Source organism: Cyanistes caeruleus, chromosome 6 (genome assembly GCF_971803275.1).
Source record: "Cyanistes caeruleus chromosome 6, bCyaCae1.hap1.1, whole genome shotgun sequence".
NCBI classification, from domain to species: domain Eukaryota; kingdom Metazoa; phylum Chordata; class Aves; order Passeriformes; family Paridae; genus Cyanistes; species Cyanistes caeruleus.
Window position 1 is genome coordinate 8,185,562 of NC_141706.1, and position 14,328 is coordinate 8,199,889.

General features: G+C 52.2%; 2 protein-coding genes across 9 annotated transcripts in view; one reads left to right on the plus strand and one right to left on the minus strand.

Annotated features, from left to right (window-relative positions):
* LOC111930568 (inner centromere protein-like) overlaps positions 1-319 on the minus strand; it is a 10,984-nt gene extending 10,665 nt beyond the window's left edge. For 2 of the 5 annotated variants that reach the window (XM_023928651.2, XM_023928648.2), the window contains exon 1: positions 15-118. In XM_023928651.2, the coding sequence (XP_023784419.2) occupies positions 15-60 (46 nt within the window). In that variant the 5' untranslated portion in view covers positions 61-118. The other 3 variants (XM_023928650.2, XM_086892074.1, XM_023928649.2) reach the window with 3 other exon arrangements.
* On the plus strand, positions 170-14,108 carry INCENP (inner centromere protein). 4 transcript variants are annotated; one of them, XM_086892076.1, is made up of 17 exons: positions 170-571; positions 654-767; positions 1,298-2,016; positions 3,389-3,440; positions 3,587-3,620; positions 5,034-5,112; positions 5,568-5,619; positions 6,114-6,231; positions 6,315-6,449; positions 8,326-8,435; positions 8,783-8,903; positions 9,533-9,655; positions 9,860-10,035; positions 10,293-10,380; positions 10,895-11,008; positions 12,104-12,263; positions 12,705-14,108. In XM_086892076.1, the coding sequence occupies exons 1-17, from the start codon at positions 417-419 to the stop codon at positions 12,917-12,919; spliced, it is 2,565 nt and encodes an 854-aa protein (XP_086748202.1). In that variant the 5' UTR covers positions 170-416; the 3' UTR covers positions 12,920-14,108. The 4 variants fall into 4 exon arrangements, with proteins under 4 accessions (XP_086748202.1, XP_023784421.2, XP_023784422.2 ...); XM_023928653.2 differs by having other exon boundaries at positions 221-571; positions 10,898-11,008; XM_023928654.2 differs by having other exon boundaries at positions 221-571; positions 1,298-1,965.
* The last annotated feature ends 220 nt before the right edge of the window (positions 14,109-14,328 follow it).

The following is a 14,328-nucleotide window of genomic DNA, read 5'->3' on the forward strand; positions in this document are numbered from 1 at the left end:
ACTCGCCGCCCAACCAGAGCTGCCCCGGTTGCTGCCGCCGTCGCCGCCTCGTCCGCTCATCACGCCCTCACAGCATGGCCCGTCCCTTCCCACTCTGAGGTTATCCCCGGCCTCCGCCAATCACAGCGCGCACCTCTCAATCTCCGGGCTTTTATTGGTTACTTCGCCCGTCCGTCACCCCCAGCCTCTAAAGAGGGCGCCCTGTGACCCCCGCCTCCTCAAGCCCCGTCTTCTGAGCCGCGTTCTCCAGGGGCGTGGCGACGGGCGAGCCGAGCGGTGCCGAGTGCGAGCCCTTGCCCTGGCAGCCAATGGGAAGGGCGGGCCGTGGGGGGCGGCGGGCGGTGATTGGCTGCCGCCGGGGACGGGGCCGTGTTTGAACGGCGTGCCGCGCGCGGGCGGCCGTTGACGCTGAAGAGATGGCGGCGATGGGGCCTGCGGCGGCCGCGGCGCGGACGCTGGAACTGCCCGCGGAGTGCGACCGGCGCCTGGCCCAGTTCCTGCAGCAGGTGGACGAGACCGACATGGTGTGGCTGGATGAGATCTACGAGGAGGCGGTCAGGATGTTTGTCAGGTACCCGCATTCTCGCTCCCCGCTAGGCTCCTACCGGCCGCCCTCCGCGCTGATCCCGTCTTGATCATCCTTTCCTCTCTAGCAACTACAGCGAGGAGCTCGAGCTGATGCCCAAGACGCCGTCGCAGAAGAAACGGCAGCGGAGGAGGCGGCTGTCGGCCTTCCGGGAAGAGGAGCAGGAGCCCGGCCGGAAGCGGTGAGGGGCGGCGGGAGCGGGGATGCGGGAGCCCCGTTCGGGGGGCGCCGTGGAAAGGGGGAGCTTAGAGGGTGTCCTTGGGGCCTGGAGAAGTAAGGGAGCCTGCGGGAGGCTGAACAGATCTGCTGCTATGGGTTCAGGGAAACAATGCCCTCCATGGAGCATGTACTGGCCATCCCCTCCTTTGTCCGATGAGAGTTCCCCTTCCTTCGTCCCGCGCGTCCCGCTGGTGTTAAAGGTCCGGTCAGACCCCTGAGTCTGGGGCACTCTAGGCTGAAAAACACTGGATTTCGATTTTCACGAGAAGTGCTTTTATTGTTGCCTAATTCTATGTCCCCGTGTCTCTGTCTATTATCTTTCTGCTTTAAAGTCATGACATCCCTTAATTACTGTCTGCGTTAGCTGCTTTATGCAGCTCTGTGTCTCCTGGGCCCATCCAGGTGTTTTGGCTCCTTGCCTGTTTGTGAATGGATGGACTTTGGGCTGTTCCCAACTCCTGTTCCTATCTAACCCACTGTTCCTGTGATCAGACTCTCCAGGAGGAGGAAAAGCAGCATCAAACCGCTGTCTTCTGTGCGATCTTCTCAGCAACTCCAGAACAAAGAAAACCTGGAACTCAGCAGAGCCGAGGCCAAAGAAAACTCTCCACCACAGCGTGTGACACGATCCCGGGCTGCAGCCTCTGCCAGAATCTCCAAGGTGGTTCCTGAGACCCCATCTGCCCAGCAGGCAGCAGGGAAGGATCCCTGGGTGGAAGCTGACCAGGCTGGTACTGCAGTGCCTCTCCAGAGGAGCGGAGGAAAGCCGGCAGAGCTGCTCCCCACTGGCTCAGGGAATGGCTCTCCTAAGGAACATGGTACTCCCAAATCGCTGGTGATGCCCAGTACTCCCGAGGCCAGCCAGGCTGTGCCCGAGATACAGACAGCAAAGGCAGCCAATGTCACCATAATCCTGAGCCCACGGGCTGGGCTGGAGGAGGGGGATGGCTCCCCATGGGAACACAGCCGGGTTCAGGAGCCCTCCCAGCCCCTGAGGAGCAGCCCAGACACTCCAACTGGCTCCCGGCTCAGCCGCCGCTCCGTGCGCCGGAGCCTGATGGGGAAAGGCTCCTTAAGCCGCAGAACCTCCCTGGCAGAGAAATACTCCCTGGCCAGCAAGAGGGAGAGCGTGATCCGGACATCCATTGCCAGGGCAGCGGGTAAGAGGAGGGCAGCTGGGAAGAGATCCGTGTCCTCCAGCTCCGTGGATGGTGAGTTTGGGGGGTGGGGGGGGTGTCTGCTGCTTTCTGTCACTGGGGAAAGCAAAGCATTGGGGCTGGGTCTTCAGTGTGAGGGTGGCAGCTAAGCTTCCTGGGCTAGACAGGCTGCAATCCCTTATGGAGTTCTCCCTGGCTTTCTGGAGCACCCTGTGAGCACAGGAATGCAGGTAGCTGAATTCAGCCTTGTAAATCACCTGGGAGATCAGTCTCAGTGTTTTCATTTCAATGTAGCTTTAACCACTGCTGCTTTGCTGGGAGAAGTTGCTAATCCTGGAATCCCTGGGAAAGGATGATTTGGGTTGGAAGGACCTTAAAGATTAGCCAGGTCACTCCAAGCCCTGTCTAACCTGGTCTTGGACACTTCCAGAGATGGGGCAGCCACAGCTCCTCTGGTCAGCTGGTCTTCCCGGTTTTGGTGGGGACTGCTGGCAAAGCTGAGAAGGATTTGGGGATTCAAAAGGGGTGGTGGATTCTCTTAAAGCCCTGCCTGTTTCCTGCAGAGTGATATTCCCACGAGTTCCCTTCTCCTTATCAGGATCTTGCTGCTGGTTCTAGAGTTTGTTTGAGAAGGGAATTTTGAAGTTGGACTTTGTAGATGAAAAGTCTCCCACAACTTTATACTTGGTGGCAGAGGCAGATTTAGCAAGGACAGTCTCATCTAAACTGCTGGAATTATTAAACAAACAAACTGGAGAGTGACTCTTCATCAAGAACTAGAGTGACAGGACAAAGGGAAATGGGTTCACACTGAGGGGAAATTTAGATGGCATATATGGAAAGAATTCTTCTGTTTGAGAGAGGTGAGGTCTTGGCACGTGTTGATAGAGAAACTGTGGCTACCTCATCCCTGGAAGTGTCCAAGGCCAGGTTGGACAGGGCTTGGAGCAACTTGGGCTAGTGCAAGGTGTCCCTGTTCAAGGTAGGGGGTAGGAACGGATGAGCTTTAAGGTCCTTTCCCAGCCCAACCAGTCTGTGACTGTTTGATTCCATGGTTATTCATGGCAGGTTTTGGCTGTGTTGGAGCTTCTGAACTCAGTGTAGCAGGACTAACTGGAATGCTGGCTTGGGAAGCAGCAGTCCCACTGTAAATAAGGATGGCTCTGCTGTTGATGTCAAGTTAGGGCCCTGCAGATAAGCCTGAGGCCAAGTCCTACCCCATTAATGCCAGCTTGTATATATCACCCTGAAGTCATCCATAACTGAAAAGTGCTTTCCTGCTGGCCACCTTTCTGCAGTGCCCCTGTGCCCCACCCTGCCTCAGGGCAGGACAAACCCCTCTGCAGTGTCTGGAGGTCCTTGTTCTACCAGATCCTTGGCTGCACCCCAACCTTACAGCTCAGGTGTGTTTTTTCCTCTCCCACAGCCTCCAGCTCCATAAGTGTGCCAGAGGATGAGGAAACGGTTGTCAAAACTGGGTGAGAATGCTTTCAGTTATTTATTTATCCTCACTACCTTGTTTTCAGGACTTTGTCACTGTCATTTATGGTGTAAAATCCAAGTGACTTCCCAGTTTCCTCAGTTTTGCTAAGCACAGCCCCTTTTGTCTTTCTTTTATTTCTAGGCCTCCTCCTGGACCCTCCACTCCCTCCAAGCTGGTAAGATTTGGGCAAGGATTAAAAGCATTTGTGTCTGTGTGGGTTTGGGAGAAAAATGTGTGGAATATATTCCTTATTGGGAAAACTGGGAGCTCTGCCTGTGGATTGTCAGACTTTATAACCTGTCCCATAGCAGTGAATGAAGATGGTGCACAGCATCTGGCTCAGAGGTGCCCATCTGAGCCTCTGGTTCTAGTACTCAGACTAGGGGAAGTCTTAATCAAAACATTCCAGAACCAGCAAAACCAAAAGCAGAAAAGTTTTATTTGGGACATGAGCATGTGTGGCCTGTGGCTTTGGGTGCAAGTGTTCTGTTGGAAGAGTGTTACAGTCCTAAATGCTTTCCAAGATTCTCTGACTAAAACACAGCCTTTCCTCTGTCATTTTCCTAAATCTGTTGAAATTGTTGCATGCCACCCTGAGCCTAACCTCAGGGTTGAGTCCTGCTTGGCTCTTCCTTTTTAACCTCTTAGTAGAGATCATTGTGTGAAAATTCAGTCCCTAACCTTTAGAGATAAAAAAACCTTATAGTTCAGGGAAGCCTGGTTCAGCAGGAGTCGTGGTTCACACACTGTATTTTTAAAGCTTCTTTTGACCTTTTGGTCAGTCCTGCAGGTAATTCAACACTTTTTAGTTTGGACACTCACAGAAATTTGTGAATATTTGTGAATATTTTTGAGATCAACACCTTTCCCTCCACAGTCCTCACTGAGGAAGTAATCCTGGGATCATGTCAGTGTTTGGTCCAGAACAAATGAATGAGCAGAGCCTGAATTAATGGAGCAGAGCAGTGACCTGAAGCACTTGTGAAAACAAGGAGAGCTGCGCAGAAACTCAAACAAAGTCAATTTTTCTAGGCCCTGCAGAAGCAATTGTGGGGGATGAGTTCTCCACTATTAATCCCTTTTCTTTTCCCAGAGCAGCACTGTGAAGTGCTGACCAGGAGGTAATGCTGGTGCTGCTAGCAGAGAGCAATTCCAGAACCACAACCCATTATCCCAGCAAAGCGAGCCCCAGCTTAAGTGCAGAGGCAGCGAGCAGCGATGGGTATCCCATAACAAAGAGATAGATCATGGAAATGAGCCATTTGCCTGCTGTCTCCAGGCTCCCCATTCATCACTGCTCAGGGAAATGGGCACGCTGGCTCTGGCCAGAGCTCCGGCAGCACAGATTTACAGCTTGGAAGGGCTCCTGGCCTTAATAGTTGATGAGCTTGGTTGAGTTTAAGCAGTGCAGATGTTCATGTCAATGTCCCTGCCTCTCCTGATGATGCAGCATCCAGGGCTTTGCCAGGAGGTGGTTTGGCATTCCCTGCTAACGCCACTGATGGTGTCAGAACCACCCAATGATCTGAGCCAGGAATGGGCTGTTTCCACATGCAATTGTCCTGAAACTCCTTTGCTTTTCCCACAGGATTTCCAAAGCCCTCAAGTGTCCCTTTGCTCCCACACAATCAGCAGACACGAGCAGCCCCAGGAGCCGAGCAGCAGTGGTAATTCTAGAGGGTTTTGGGGTAGCACTTTGGGAAATTATCATTTTGGGAGGCTGGCTGGGAAGCTGGAAAGATTGACTGGTTAATTTGAGAGCTCAGTTTGAAAGATTAATTAATGTTTGATGAGCAGGGATTTGTTTCAGACAATTAGCAGTGAGAAAACTCTGTGCTGGAGTTATTTCCACCCAGGCAAGCACATGGAGATGGATATAATGAGGCTGGAGGGTTGTGGGAGGCCCAGTTGAGCTCTGTTGCTGAAGCTATGCAGAGCCCAGACAGCTTTGGGCAGCTCTGCTTTATCTGGAGTTTCCAGGTGGGAATGGTGCCATGTGAGCCTGCCCACTCATGCAGGTTGTTTTGCTGTTCAGTGAGCTGCTACTCCCTTCTCTGCTGCCAAACCTGTGTTGGAGAGGTTTTTTCCTGCTAGATCTCACTGTGTAACTGTTCTCTTTCAGAAAACAACTTAAATAAGAATGGGGAGACCCTGGAGCCACCCCAGAGTGCCAGGTATGTCCAGGTTGGAAGTGCTTTGGGCAGGCTGTGGTCCTGTTCCAAACAGGTTCAGTGCTGGAATGTTGTTCACTGGCCTCAGTGTTTGTGACCATGAAACTTCTGCAAATAAGTTTTCCCTGCCTCCATGATTCTATGATTTAGTTTTTATCTTCTATTGCATTAGGATTTTATTTATTGGCTAACTGTGCATGCACGATCTTAGAATCACAGACTGATTTGGGTTGGAATGGACATTAAAGCCCATCTAGTTCTACCCCTTGCCATGGGCAGGGGCACCTTCAACTATCCCAGGTTGCTCCAAGCCCCATCCAGTCTGGCCATGGACACTTCCAGGCATGGGGCAGCCACAGCTTCTCTGGGCAACCTGTACCAGGGCCTCCCAATACTGGAATCTCTCTTAAGCTCAGGGTAGTTTATGGCCCTTTCCAGCCCTGGCTTGGAGGCATGAGGAGGATTTTCCCAGTGTGATGGGCTGTGCTGTCTCACAGGAGGAAGCCGAGCTACAAGAGAGCCGTAGACGAGCGCTATGACCACCAGCAGGCAGAGGAGGGAGGGCTGTCTCCTCTCAGGAGGAAGACCCCATCCCCAGTCCTCCCAGCCAGCAAGGTGAGATCCTTGTAACCCTGGAATGCCTCACCAAGACCCTTTTTTTACTCAGCCCCACTCACACTTTGCTGTTACTCTCACAGGTGGTGCGCCCATTCAAAACATTCCTGCACACCGTGCAGAAGAACCAGCTCCTCATGACACCGAGCTCCGTGGGGAGGAACGGGGTCATAAAATCCTTCATCAGGTACAACACCCCTCTCCAGACTGATCCCAAGGTAAGAGGAGACTCTTCTCTAAGACAGTACAGGGTGGTTTCATTAAGTGCCTAAGTTAAAGCACAGCCATGAAAGGAGCTTTGCAACCTGTTTGAAATTGAGTGATTTAAAGTGGTCTGTTTGCACTTAAATAAAATTTGGGTTAGTCAGCTTCCTGAAGAATTCCAGTTTGAACTCCAAGCTTTATTCCTGCTTCATTCCCCTGTGCTATTGGCAAGTAACAGTCAGAGATGAAAACTGGGAAGCAGAAATTAAGTGGGTTGCGAATATTGAGTTGTATGGATAACTGAAGCCTGTAGATCCCAGGTCTCCTTTCTAGGACTTCTGTCATGAGTGAGATTGAGCAAATACCTCTTAAATGCAAACTTTGGAGGTTTTCCAAACCCTTGAGGCAGGAGGAAACATGAGGCTATCCTGGATGTGGGGCCAGTCAGACAACTGCTGGCATCAGATTGAGCAGGCATCAGTATCACTGATGGATCCTGTTGGGACCAGCAGCACACCTTGGCTGGCTGCAGACAGGTGCTTCTGCACTATCCCAGGGAGCTTTCCAAACCTCTGGTTTTCCAAGATAGGAGCAGTTTGGGAGGGAGGGATTTGAGAGCTAGTTCTAGACAAGGATGAAGCTTTCTGGATTCACTCAGAGCCATGCTGGAAGCTGTGTGCCAAGCAGGAATTGCTCATACTCCTGATACCAAACAACTCACCTGGAAAGTAGGCAGCTCTGGAGTTGATCTTCCCTTGCAGGAGAGCTGAGAAGGGAGAAAGAGGAGGGCAGGATGCAGGAATTGATATTCCTGCATCTAGCAAACTAATGGCAAAGCTTCTTAGAGCCGTGCTCAGAGGCTGGCTGTGCTCCAGCAGGTCAGGGGAGGCCATTGGGAAGCAGTGAAGGATTCCAGCTTCAATCTCACTGGGCCCTTGCTGATGTTTGTGTCAGTACTACAAAAGAGTTAATAGGATGAGAAAAGAGTCTTGTGGCTAGGGAGTGCTTCCTCTGCTGCTGTCAGTTCGTGGAATGTTTTAGGTTTCATTCCAATGCAGGCAGCTCCCCCTCGGGAGTTTTTCCATGTGGGAGCTAAACATAACTAAATAGCAGCAGAGCAATAAGATATAATTGTTAGTTTTATATTAACCAGTTTGGATGCTGACAGCATCAGGCATTTACAGCATGGAGCCCAGTGTATGGGATTCCCTTGGATAATGCCCATGCTGATCTGTTGGTTTATGCTGAGACCAGGCCTGCTTTGGCATGGCGTAGGTTGATGTTAAACCATTTGCTGTGGTTGTAGTGGTGGCTGGATCTTGCTCCCCTGGCTGACAGTGTACCTAGGCTGGGTCAGGAAAATGAGGAGAAAGCCCCTGTTTCTGGCTGGCACAGGGATCTGGCTGCATGCTGAAGCAAGCTGGGAGCTCTCAGAGTGCTCGTGGTTCACCACCAGATCGAGCCTCGTGGGAGGCACAGGCGCCAGTGGGAGCTCAAGGTGTTTCCTGGAGCACCATCTGTCCCCGCGCTCGCCGCAGGAAGCGGGAGCCGTGCCAGGCATTAGCGCTGCTTGGTGGCTCCTTTGCACCAAAAGGAAGCATGGGGCTGGCTGCCTGCAATCCCTGAGGATGCTTCCTGGGCTTCCAGAGCTGATGCTCCTGTTTCAACACTCAGCTTCGCCTCTTGCTCCCTGAGATTCACAGCAGTGTTTTCCGTGCATATGTCCATTCATGACCAGGTCACAGGCTGTCTGAGCTCTGCTCCAGGGCTGTCACCATCCCACATTCCTGTCTGCAGCTCCTTGGTGTCGCCTCTTGGACCTTGCCCAAAGCAGCTGAGGTGGGAAAGGGTGCTGGCCAGTGGGTACCATGACATTTCAATTCCCCTCAGGAAAAGGAGAGGCAGAAGCTGAAGACTCTGCGGAAGAAGCAAGAAGCGGAGCAGCTGAGAAGGCAAAAGCTGGAGGAGGAGAAGAAACGGCGACTCGAAGAGGCGAAGCTGTGAGTAGATGTGGTCACACTCCTCTTGGCACCTGTAGGATCCTGTGTCCAGGTGTTTTATCTTGCAGGAACTGTGCAAGCAGCAGAAACTCCTGTGGGCACAGGCAGTGTTTGTCCTTGGGGTATCTCTGGAATGCTGATACAAAGCATTAACTGTCCTTGCCACCCACTGCTGCAGCTTTTTGTCTTGAGTCCCCACTTTCTGACAGAGCTTAAACATGGCTGGTGCTTAAACAAATGGGGAATTTGGGCCATTGAATTTCCTGCTATGTCTTTTTGGCCTTGTGCTGAGCTGTGGGGGCACTGACCTGGCTGGAACTCGATGGTGAGCTGGGCTCTGTCCTCAGGAAGCGCGAGGAACGCCTGCGCAAGGTGCTGCAAGCCCGGGAGCGGGCAGAGGAGATGGAGAGGGAGAGGAAGAGGAGGATCGAGCAGAAGATTGCGCTGTTTGATGAGAAGACCGAGAAGGTATGACCCCTGCAGAGCTTATTTGGGACAATCATTAGCCAGTTGGCAGCATACAAATGTGCTCTCTGGAAAGAGGGGCACGGAGGCTGCTTGGATTCCAGAGGCTGAACCAAAGAGTAGTTTAATAAAGAATTTTCCAGAGCCTTCATGATCCTGATGGACAACCTTTCTCTGGCTCCAGCCAATGGCAGCTGAACCCCTGTTTTTCCATAATCATGAATCTAAATGGGCTTTATTAATGCTTTGGTAGATGGGAGAAGGAGTTGCAGTAGATGAAGGCGGCCTAATGGCCCCAAGGTTTTATCTTCTCCAAGCTGAGTAATAGCTGGACAGGGGAAAGCAAACATCCTTCCTTCAGAGCTTTCATTTGTCTGTTTTAATTACTCCCAGCTGCCTGTCTGATTGCATGGCTCTGAGGTTATATTCCAAAGGCTTTATGGAACTGGATATGTAAACCTAAGGATGGGGTCAGCTCTTCTGCGAGGATATAAAACAAGGTCATTGCCCTAAATATGACCTTTTTAAAAACAGAGCACAGGCCCTCTTGGTTGCTGGGGGAAAAGGAGGGGTGCTCTGTGAGGGGTCCTGCTGCGCTGTCCTACCTGTGACTGGGTCTGTGTGTGCTGCAGGTACGGGAAGAAAGGCTGGCAGAGGAGAGGATTAAGAAGAGAGTGGCTGCCAGGAGGATGGAGGAAGCTGAGGCCCGGCGCAAACAAGAGGAGGAGGCCAGGAGACAAAGAGCTCTGCAGCAGGTGTGTGTGTGTGTGTGTGTGTGTGTGCGCGTGTGCCTGTACTGTCCCAGAGGCAGAGCTGGACAGGGGATCCTCCTGCCTTGGGCACTGGGAAGTTACCCCCAAGATGTTTCCCTGCTGTGTAGAAATGTGGATTTTGGGTTCCTGGTGCTGTCCCCTGGAGCCTGCTTCTGTCAGGTGAGTAATTCCTGCCTGGGCTTACAGGAGGAGGAGGAGGAACGGCGGCGCAGGGAGCTGATGCAAAAGAAGAGGGAAGAGGAGCAGGAGCATGCCCGGAAGATGGCTGAGCAGAGGCAGGCAGAGCAGGAGCGGGAGAGACAGCTGGCTGCAGAGAGAGAACTGGAGAGAAAGAGGGAGCAGGAGCGGATCCAGGCAGAAAAGTAAGGCAAAATCCCCATTTATATACCAAATTCTGTGCTGGGATTGAAACGCAGCTGGAGCAGAGGGCAGGAGTGGAAGGCTGGATCAGCAGGGAACTGCAGTGACCTGGCAGCACAGCTCTGGACTGTTGCTAGTGCTGAGCTGCTCCTCTGGGCTCAGAGATGTCAGGACTGTGGTGGGGAGTTCCTGAAGATCTGTGGGCATGGGATGGCCCTGATGTGGTTCTGGGAGTGAGGGCCTGTGCTGTGGTTCCCAGGCTCCGGGAGCAGCAGGAGAAGGCTTGCCTGCAGAAGGAAGCAGCGTCTGCTAAGGAGCAGCTCCGCAGGGAGATGGAGAAGAAGGAGGTAAGTGATTGATTTTGGGACGGGATAGAGCCACAGTCTGGCCTCAGCAGCTGTTGCTGTTGGAGCAGCTCAGCTGGGACGCTGTGGGAATCCCTGAAGAACTACTGTGGCTCTTCTGAGCAGGAAGTTGGACCTGCTTGGCACAGTTATGGTACCATGGGGAGACTTGGCCTCTAAAAATACTGTTTACTAGTCTAGAAAGAGGCCAAGATCAGTAGCACAGACTTGTGCAGATAGGCAGCTGGTTTCTGGCTTTTATAGCCCCAAGATAAAGTCGGCAGCAAGTTTTCCAAGGTGGGAGGCCCTGTCTTTGTCAGGGGAAGGCAGCTGATGCTGTGGCACAGGGGTCAGTGTGTTTGTGTCCCTCTGAGGACGCTGCACCGTGTCCCAGGAGCTCCTCAGCAGCACGAGAACAGCTGTAATGAGGTGCTTGGATATTTTGCTGGCCACAAAGATGGGTGCCTGGGTTGTCAGTGTAGTCCCTAAGGGTAATCCCATGGGTGTCACTTGGCAGCAGGAGCAGCAGGTGCTGGTGGAGAAGAAGAGGCAGGAGGAAGAGCAGAAGAAATTGGCAGAGGAGCAAAAGGCCAAAGACAACACATGGGCACCACTCCTGGGGAGCAAGGAGGTAACTGGGGATGGGTCCTTAGGGGTGACAGCACAGTTCAGTCCCAGCACTGACCCACTCTTCCCTTGGGCAGTTCCACCCTCTGCTTTTATCTGCCTATCCAATAACACAGGAATTCTGTAGATCCTAGTTGTCTGGGGTTGACTCCATGAATATTCCAATGATAGAGGGAAGGGAAGTCTGAGGGATTGGACAGGGTTCTTAGCTGTGAGTAAACCAGCAGCTGTTGGAGCTGTCTTAAGTGCCTCTTAAATACCGGAAAGACCTCGGGCAGAAAGTGCTAAAAGTTTTATTTTGGGTCAAATTTGGTAACAGCCACAAGGTGGCAGCAGAGCCTGTGGGATGGTGGTGATTTGGCACGGGAGAATCCTGCGCGTGTGTGTTCATGTCCTGAACTTTGACAGACATGTGGTTCTTGTCTCCTTGCAATGCTCAGAATCTTGAAGTGTAAAACCAGGGGGTGGGAGTTAATGTCACTGGACACAAAGCCATAAAGAAAGTTTCTGGAGAAGGACAACCATGTCCAGCTCTCCAGAGACTGATTGAAAATTGAATTTCTACTGGAAATTTCCAGTTGAAAAATCTGAAATTCGCAGTTGTAGGTTTTCTCCTGCCCTTACACTTCCTGCCTGTGCCACTCCCATTAGTGTGAGTTTGATTTGGCTGAGCTGGTGGGCAGGTTCTCTGTACAGCAATTAGCAGTTTTATATCATTGATCAAGACCAGAAGCTGGGTTGCAGAGTGTTTATATCAATGTGAGTCTGCTCCAGCGACATAACAACTCTAGTTAACCTTGGCTTGGCTGGGGTTGAGCTCTGTTCTATTAGACCTGTTAGATTCATCTATTGCTATGTGCTCATGCCACAGACAGCAAATTAATCAGCCTAATTAAACAGGAGAAGGCCATGCAAAGCCATCATTGGGTCACAACTTTGGAACTTGGGTCAAGCTCTCGGGTCCAAACTTGTGAACTGCCAGCCTCAGGGTTTGCTATGGGGTGACAGAGCATGAGGTGGGGACGAGCTGGTGCTGCTGTAGCTTGGAGCCTGATGGTGCTGCTGCATCCAACACCTGTGGAATGTGTTTCCCTTCTAGAATTCCCCTGCCTGCAACTCGTATGAGATGACTCCACAGAGCAGAAAGGATCTCAAGGTGCCTGTGACAAGCTCGAATGACTACGGGATGGACTTGAACAGCGACGATTCAACAGATGACGAGAGCCAGCCACGCAAGCCCATCCCTGCCTGGGCCACTGGTACGTGCGTGTGTGGAGGGATTTGTGTGTCCAGGGCCCCCAGCAGAATGTGGGACCTGCTGTGGGGTTTTGCCCAGTTCCTCCTGCCTGGAGGAGTGTAAAGTACTCCAGCACGGAATGAGTACTTCTGTGCCCAAGACTGGACAGGAGCTTGGGACAACCTGGTCTAGTGGAAGGTGTCCCTGCCCATGGCAGGGGGTTGGAACTGGATGAGTTTTAAAATCTCTTCCAACCCAACCCATTCCATGATTCTATGTGGAATGTGGAACCAGGGGCTCCTCCACCACTTGGGGATCTTGTCACAGTGTGATGGGGGACAAATACACTGCTAAGCTGCCTTGGTGTGATGAGAAATGAGCAGAGGGGAGACACGCCATATGCAGCAGCCTACACAGCAATCCCAATTAACAAAATTAATGTAACCCTCATCTGTTCCCACAGGGAATCAGCTTAGCCAGGCTGTGGTCCGGCAGTACTACAACCCCCCTGACCTGGATGCGCTGTTTGGGGCCATCCCCAGCCCCAAGCTGGAGCACATCTTCTACAAGAGCAAACCCCGCTACTTCAAGCGCACGAGCTCAGCCGTGTGGCACTCCCCGCCCACTGTGGCGGCCAAGCCAGCCCTGGGGCTGCCCTGTGGCCTCAAGAAGCCCTGAGGTTGAGCACAGGTGTGCAGCAGGTGTGCCTTCCTGTCATCAGGTGAGGAAAGAGTAACTCTTTAAGTGTTTAGGTTCTAGCATTGAATAAATGGCAGCTTTTCCTGGGTTCCTGCGCCTCGGTTTGCGGGGCTGGTTTCTGTCAGGCCAAGCCATGAGGTGCTGCCCTGGGAAGTGCCTCTCTTTTACCCTTAGCCTGGAGCTGGCATGGACTCAGACCTTCAGTGGGTGAGGGGTGTCAGTTCTACGTCTGTGCTGCCCCCGAGGCCAGTGACAGCCAGGTCCACTGCACCAGGGCACAGTCCGGCCTGCTCCACTTCTCAGGAAGGTGTTCCCGGGTGTGCTCTTCATCTCCTGCAATCCCAAAGGGATTCATCACTCAGTTTCCCACCTGTGTGGTAGTGTCCATCAGCTGGGCACAGCTGGGGTGGGAACACGATGAGGGTCTCAGCGACGTTCCATCAGCTGTGGAGAGACGTGACCAAGGTGTGACTATATCCCCAAGGACCTGCAAATGTGTGAGCCAGCTTTAGGCCTCAATAGGAGAAACTCCACAAGGGTTCTGGCAGACTTTTTTTGTTTCTCAGTGAAATTTCATCTCTGAGGCCAGATGGGATTGAGAGGATGTTTTTAACCTTAATCCCTCTTGTTTGCCCTTGGCCATGGCTCAGCATCAGCTCGTTGTCTCTCAGCCTGTTTTAGCACTTCCTGTTCAGTGAGCCGCTGTTAACCAGACTCTGGCCAACCCAATTTCGAACCAAAACTTCCAGCTCAGCCTTCCCATTCCAGGAGCCTGTGGTGGTTTAGTCATTCCTTCTGCACCCAGCCCAGCCCTGTAAAATCCCTGTAGAGACTGTGCTGTGTGTGAGGGGACGTGATCCTGTCTGTGTTTCTGTAGCCAATGCACTGTTTGTCAGCAAATGTTCTTCAAAAGATGTGGGTTTTGTATTTAAATACACTGGTGTCTATTCTGGGGCTGCTCTGTATGTGCAGATCTGTATCTGTGGAGTGTCTGTGCTTCTGGGGTTGCTCTGTAGATCCAGGTCTGGCTATTGCTGTCTGTACCCATGGAGTGCCCGTGTTTCCATGGCTGTCTGTGCTTCCAGGTTTGTAACCATGCGATCGCGATTTCTTGTACAAAAGCTTCTGAGCTGGCCAAACACTGTTGGATAAAGTGAGTTTAATCATCTCTGGGCTCCTCACTGCTTTTTTTTACAGAAATTGAAGGTTTGGAGTCTGTCTCTTCCATGCTGATTCCTTGAGGCAGGAATGTCTTGTCTGTGGAGAACTTCTGATCTGTAAGGGAAAATCTGTGTCCCTGGGGGCTCCCCAGCTCTTTTTAGCACCCATGGAGGCTTTTGGTGCCTGATTTTTAAGGTTTGGGGCCATCATGGCTGTGGGTCCACTGG

What these genes read in the sequence shown, in the direction of transcription:
- INCENP (XM_086892076.1), top strand. Translation starts at nt 417, where the DNA reads ATGGCGGCGATGGGGCCTGCGGCGGCCGCGGCGCGGACGCTGGAACTG. An exon ending in CGACTCGAAGAGGCGAAGCT is followed by an intron (nt 8,436 to 8,782) that starts GTGAGTAGATGT and finishes CTCTGTCCTCAG; the next exon opens with GAAGCGCGAGGAACGCCTGC. An exon ending in CACTCCTGGGGAGCAAGGAG is followed by an intron (nt 11,009 to 12,103) that starts GTAACTGGGGAT and finishes TTTCCCTTCTAG; the next exon opens with AATTCCCCTGCCTGCAACTC.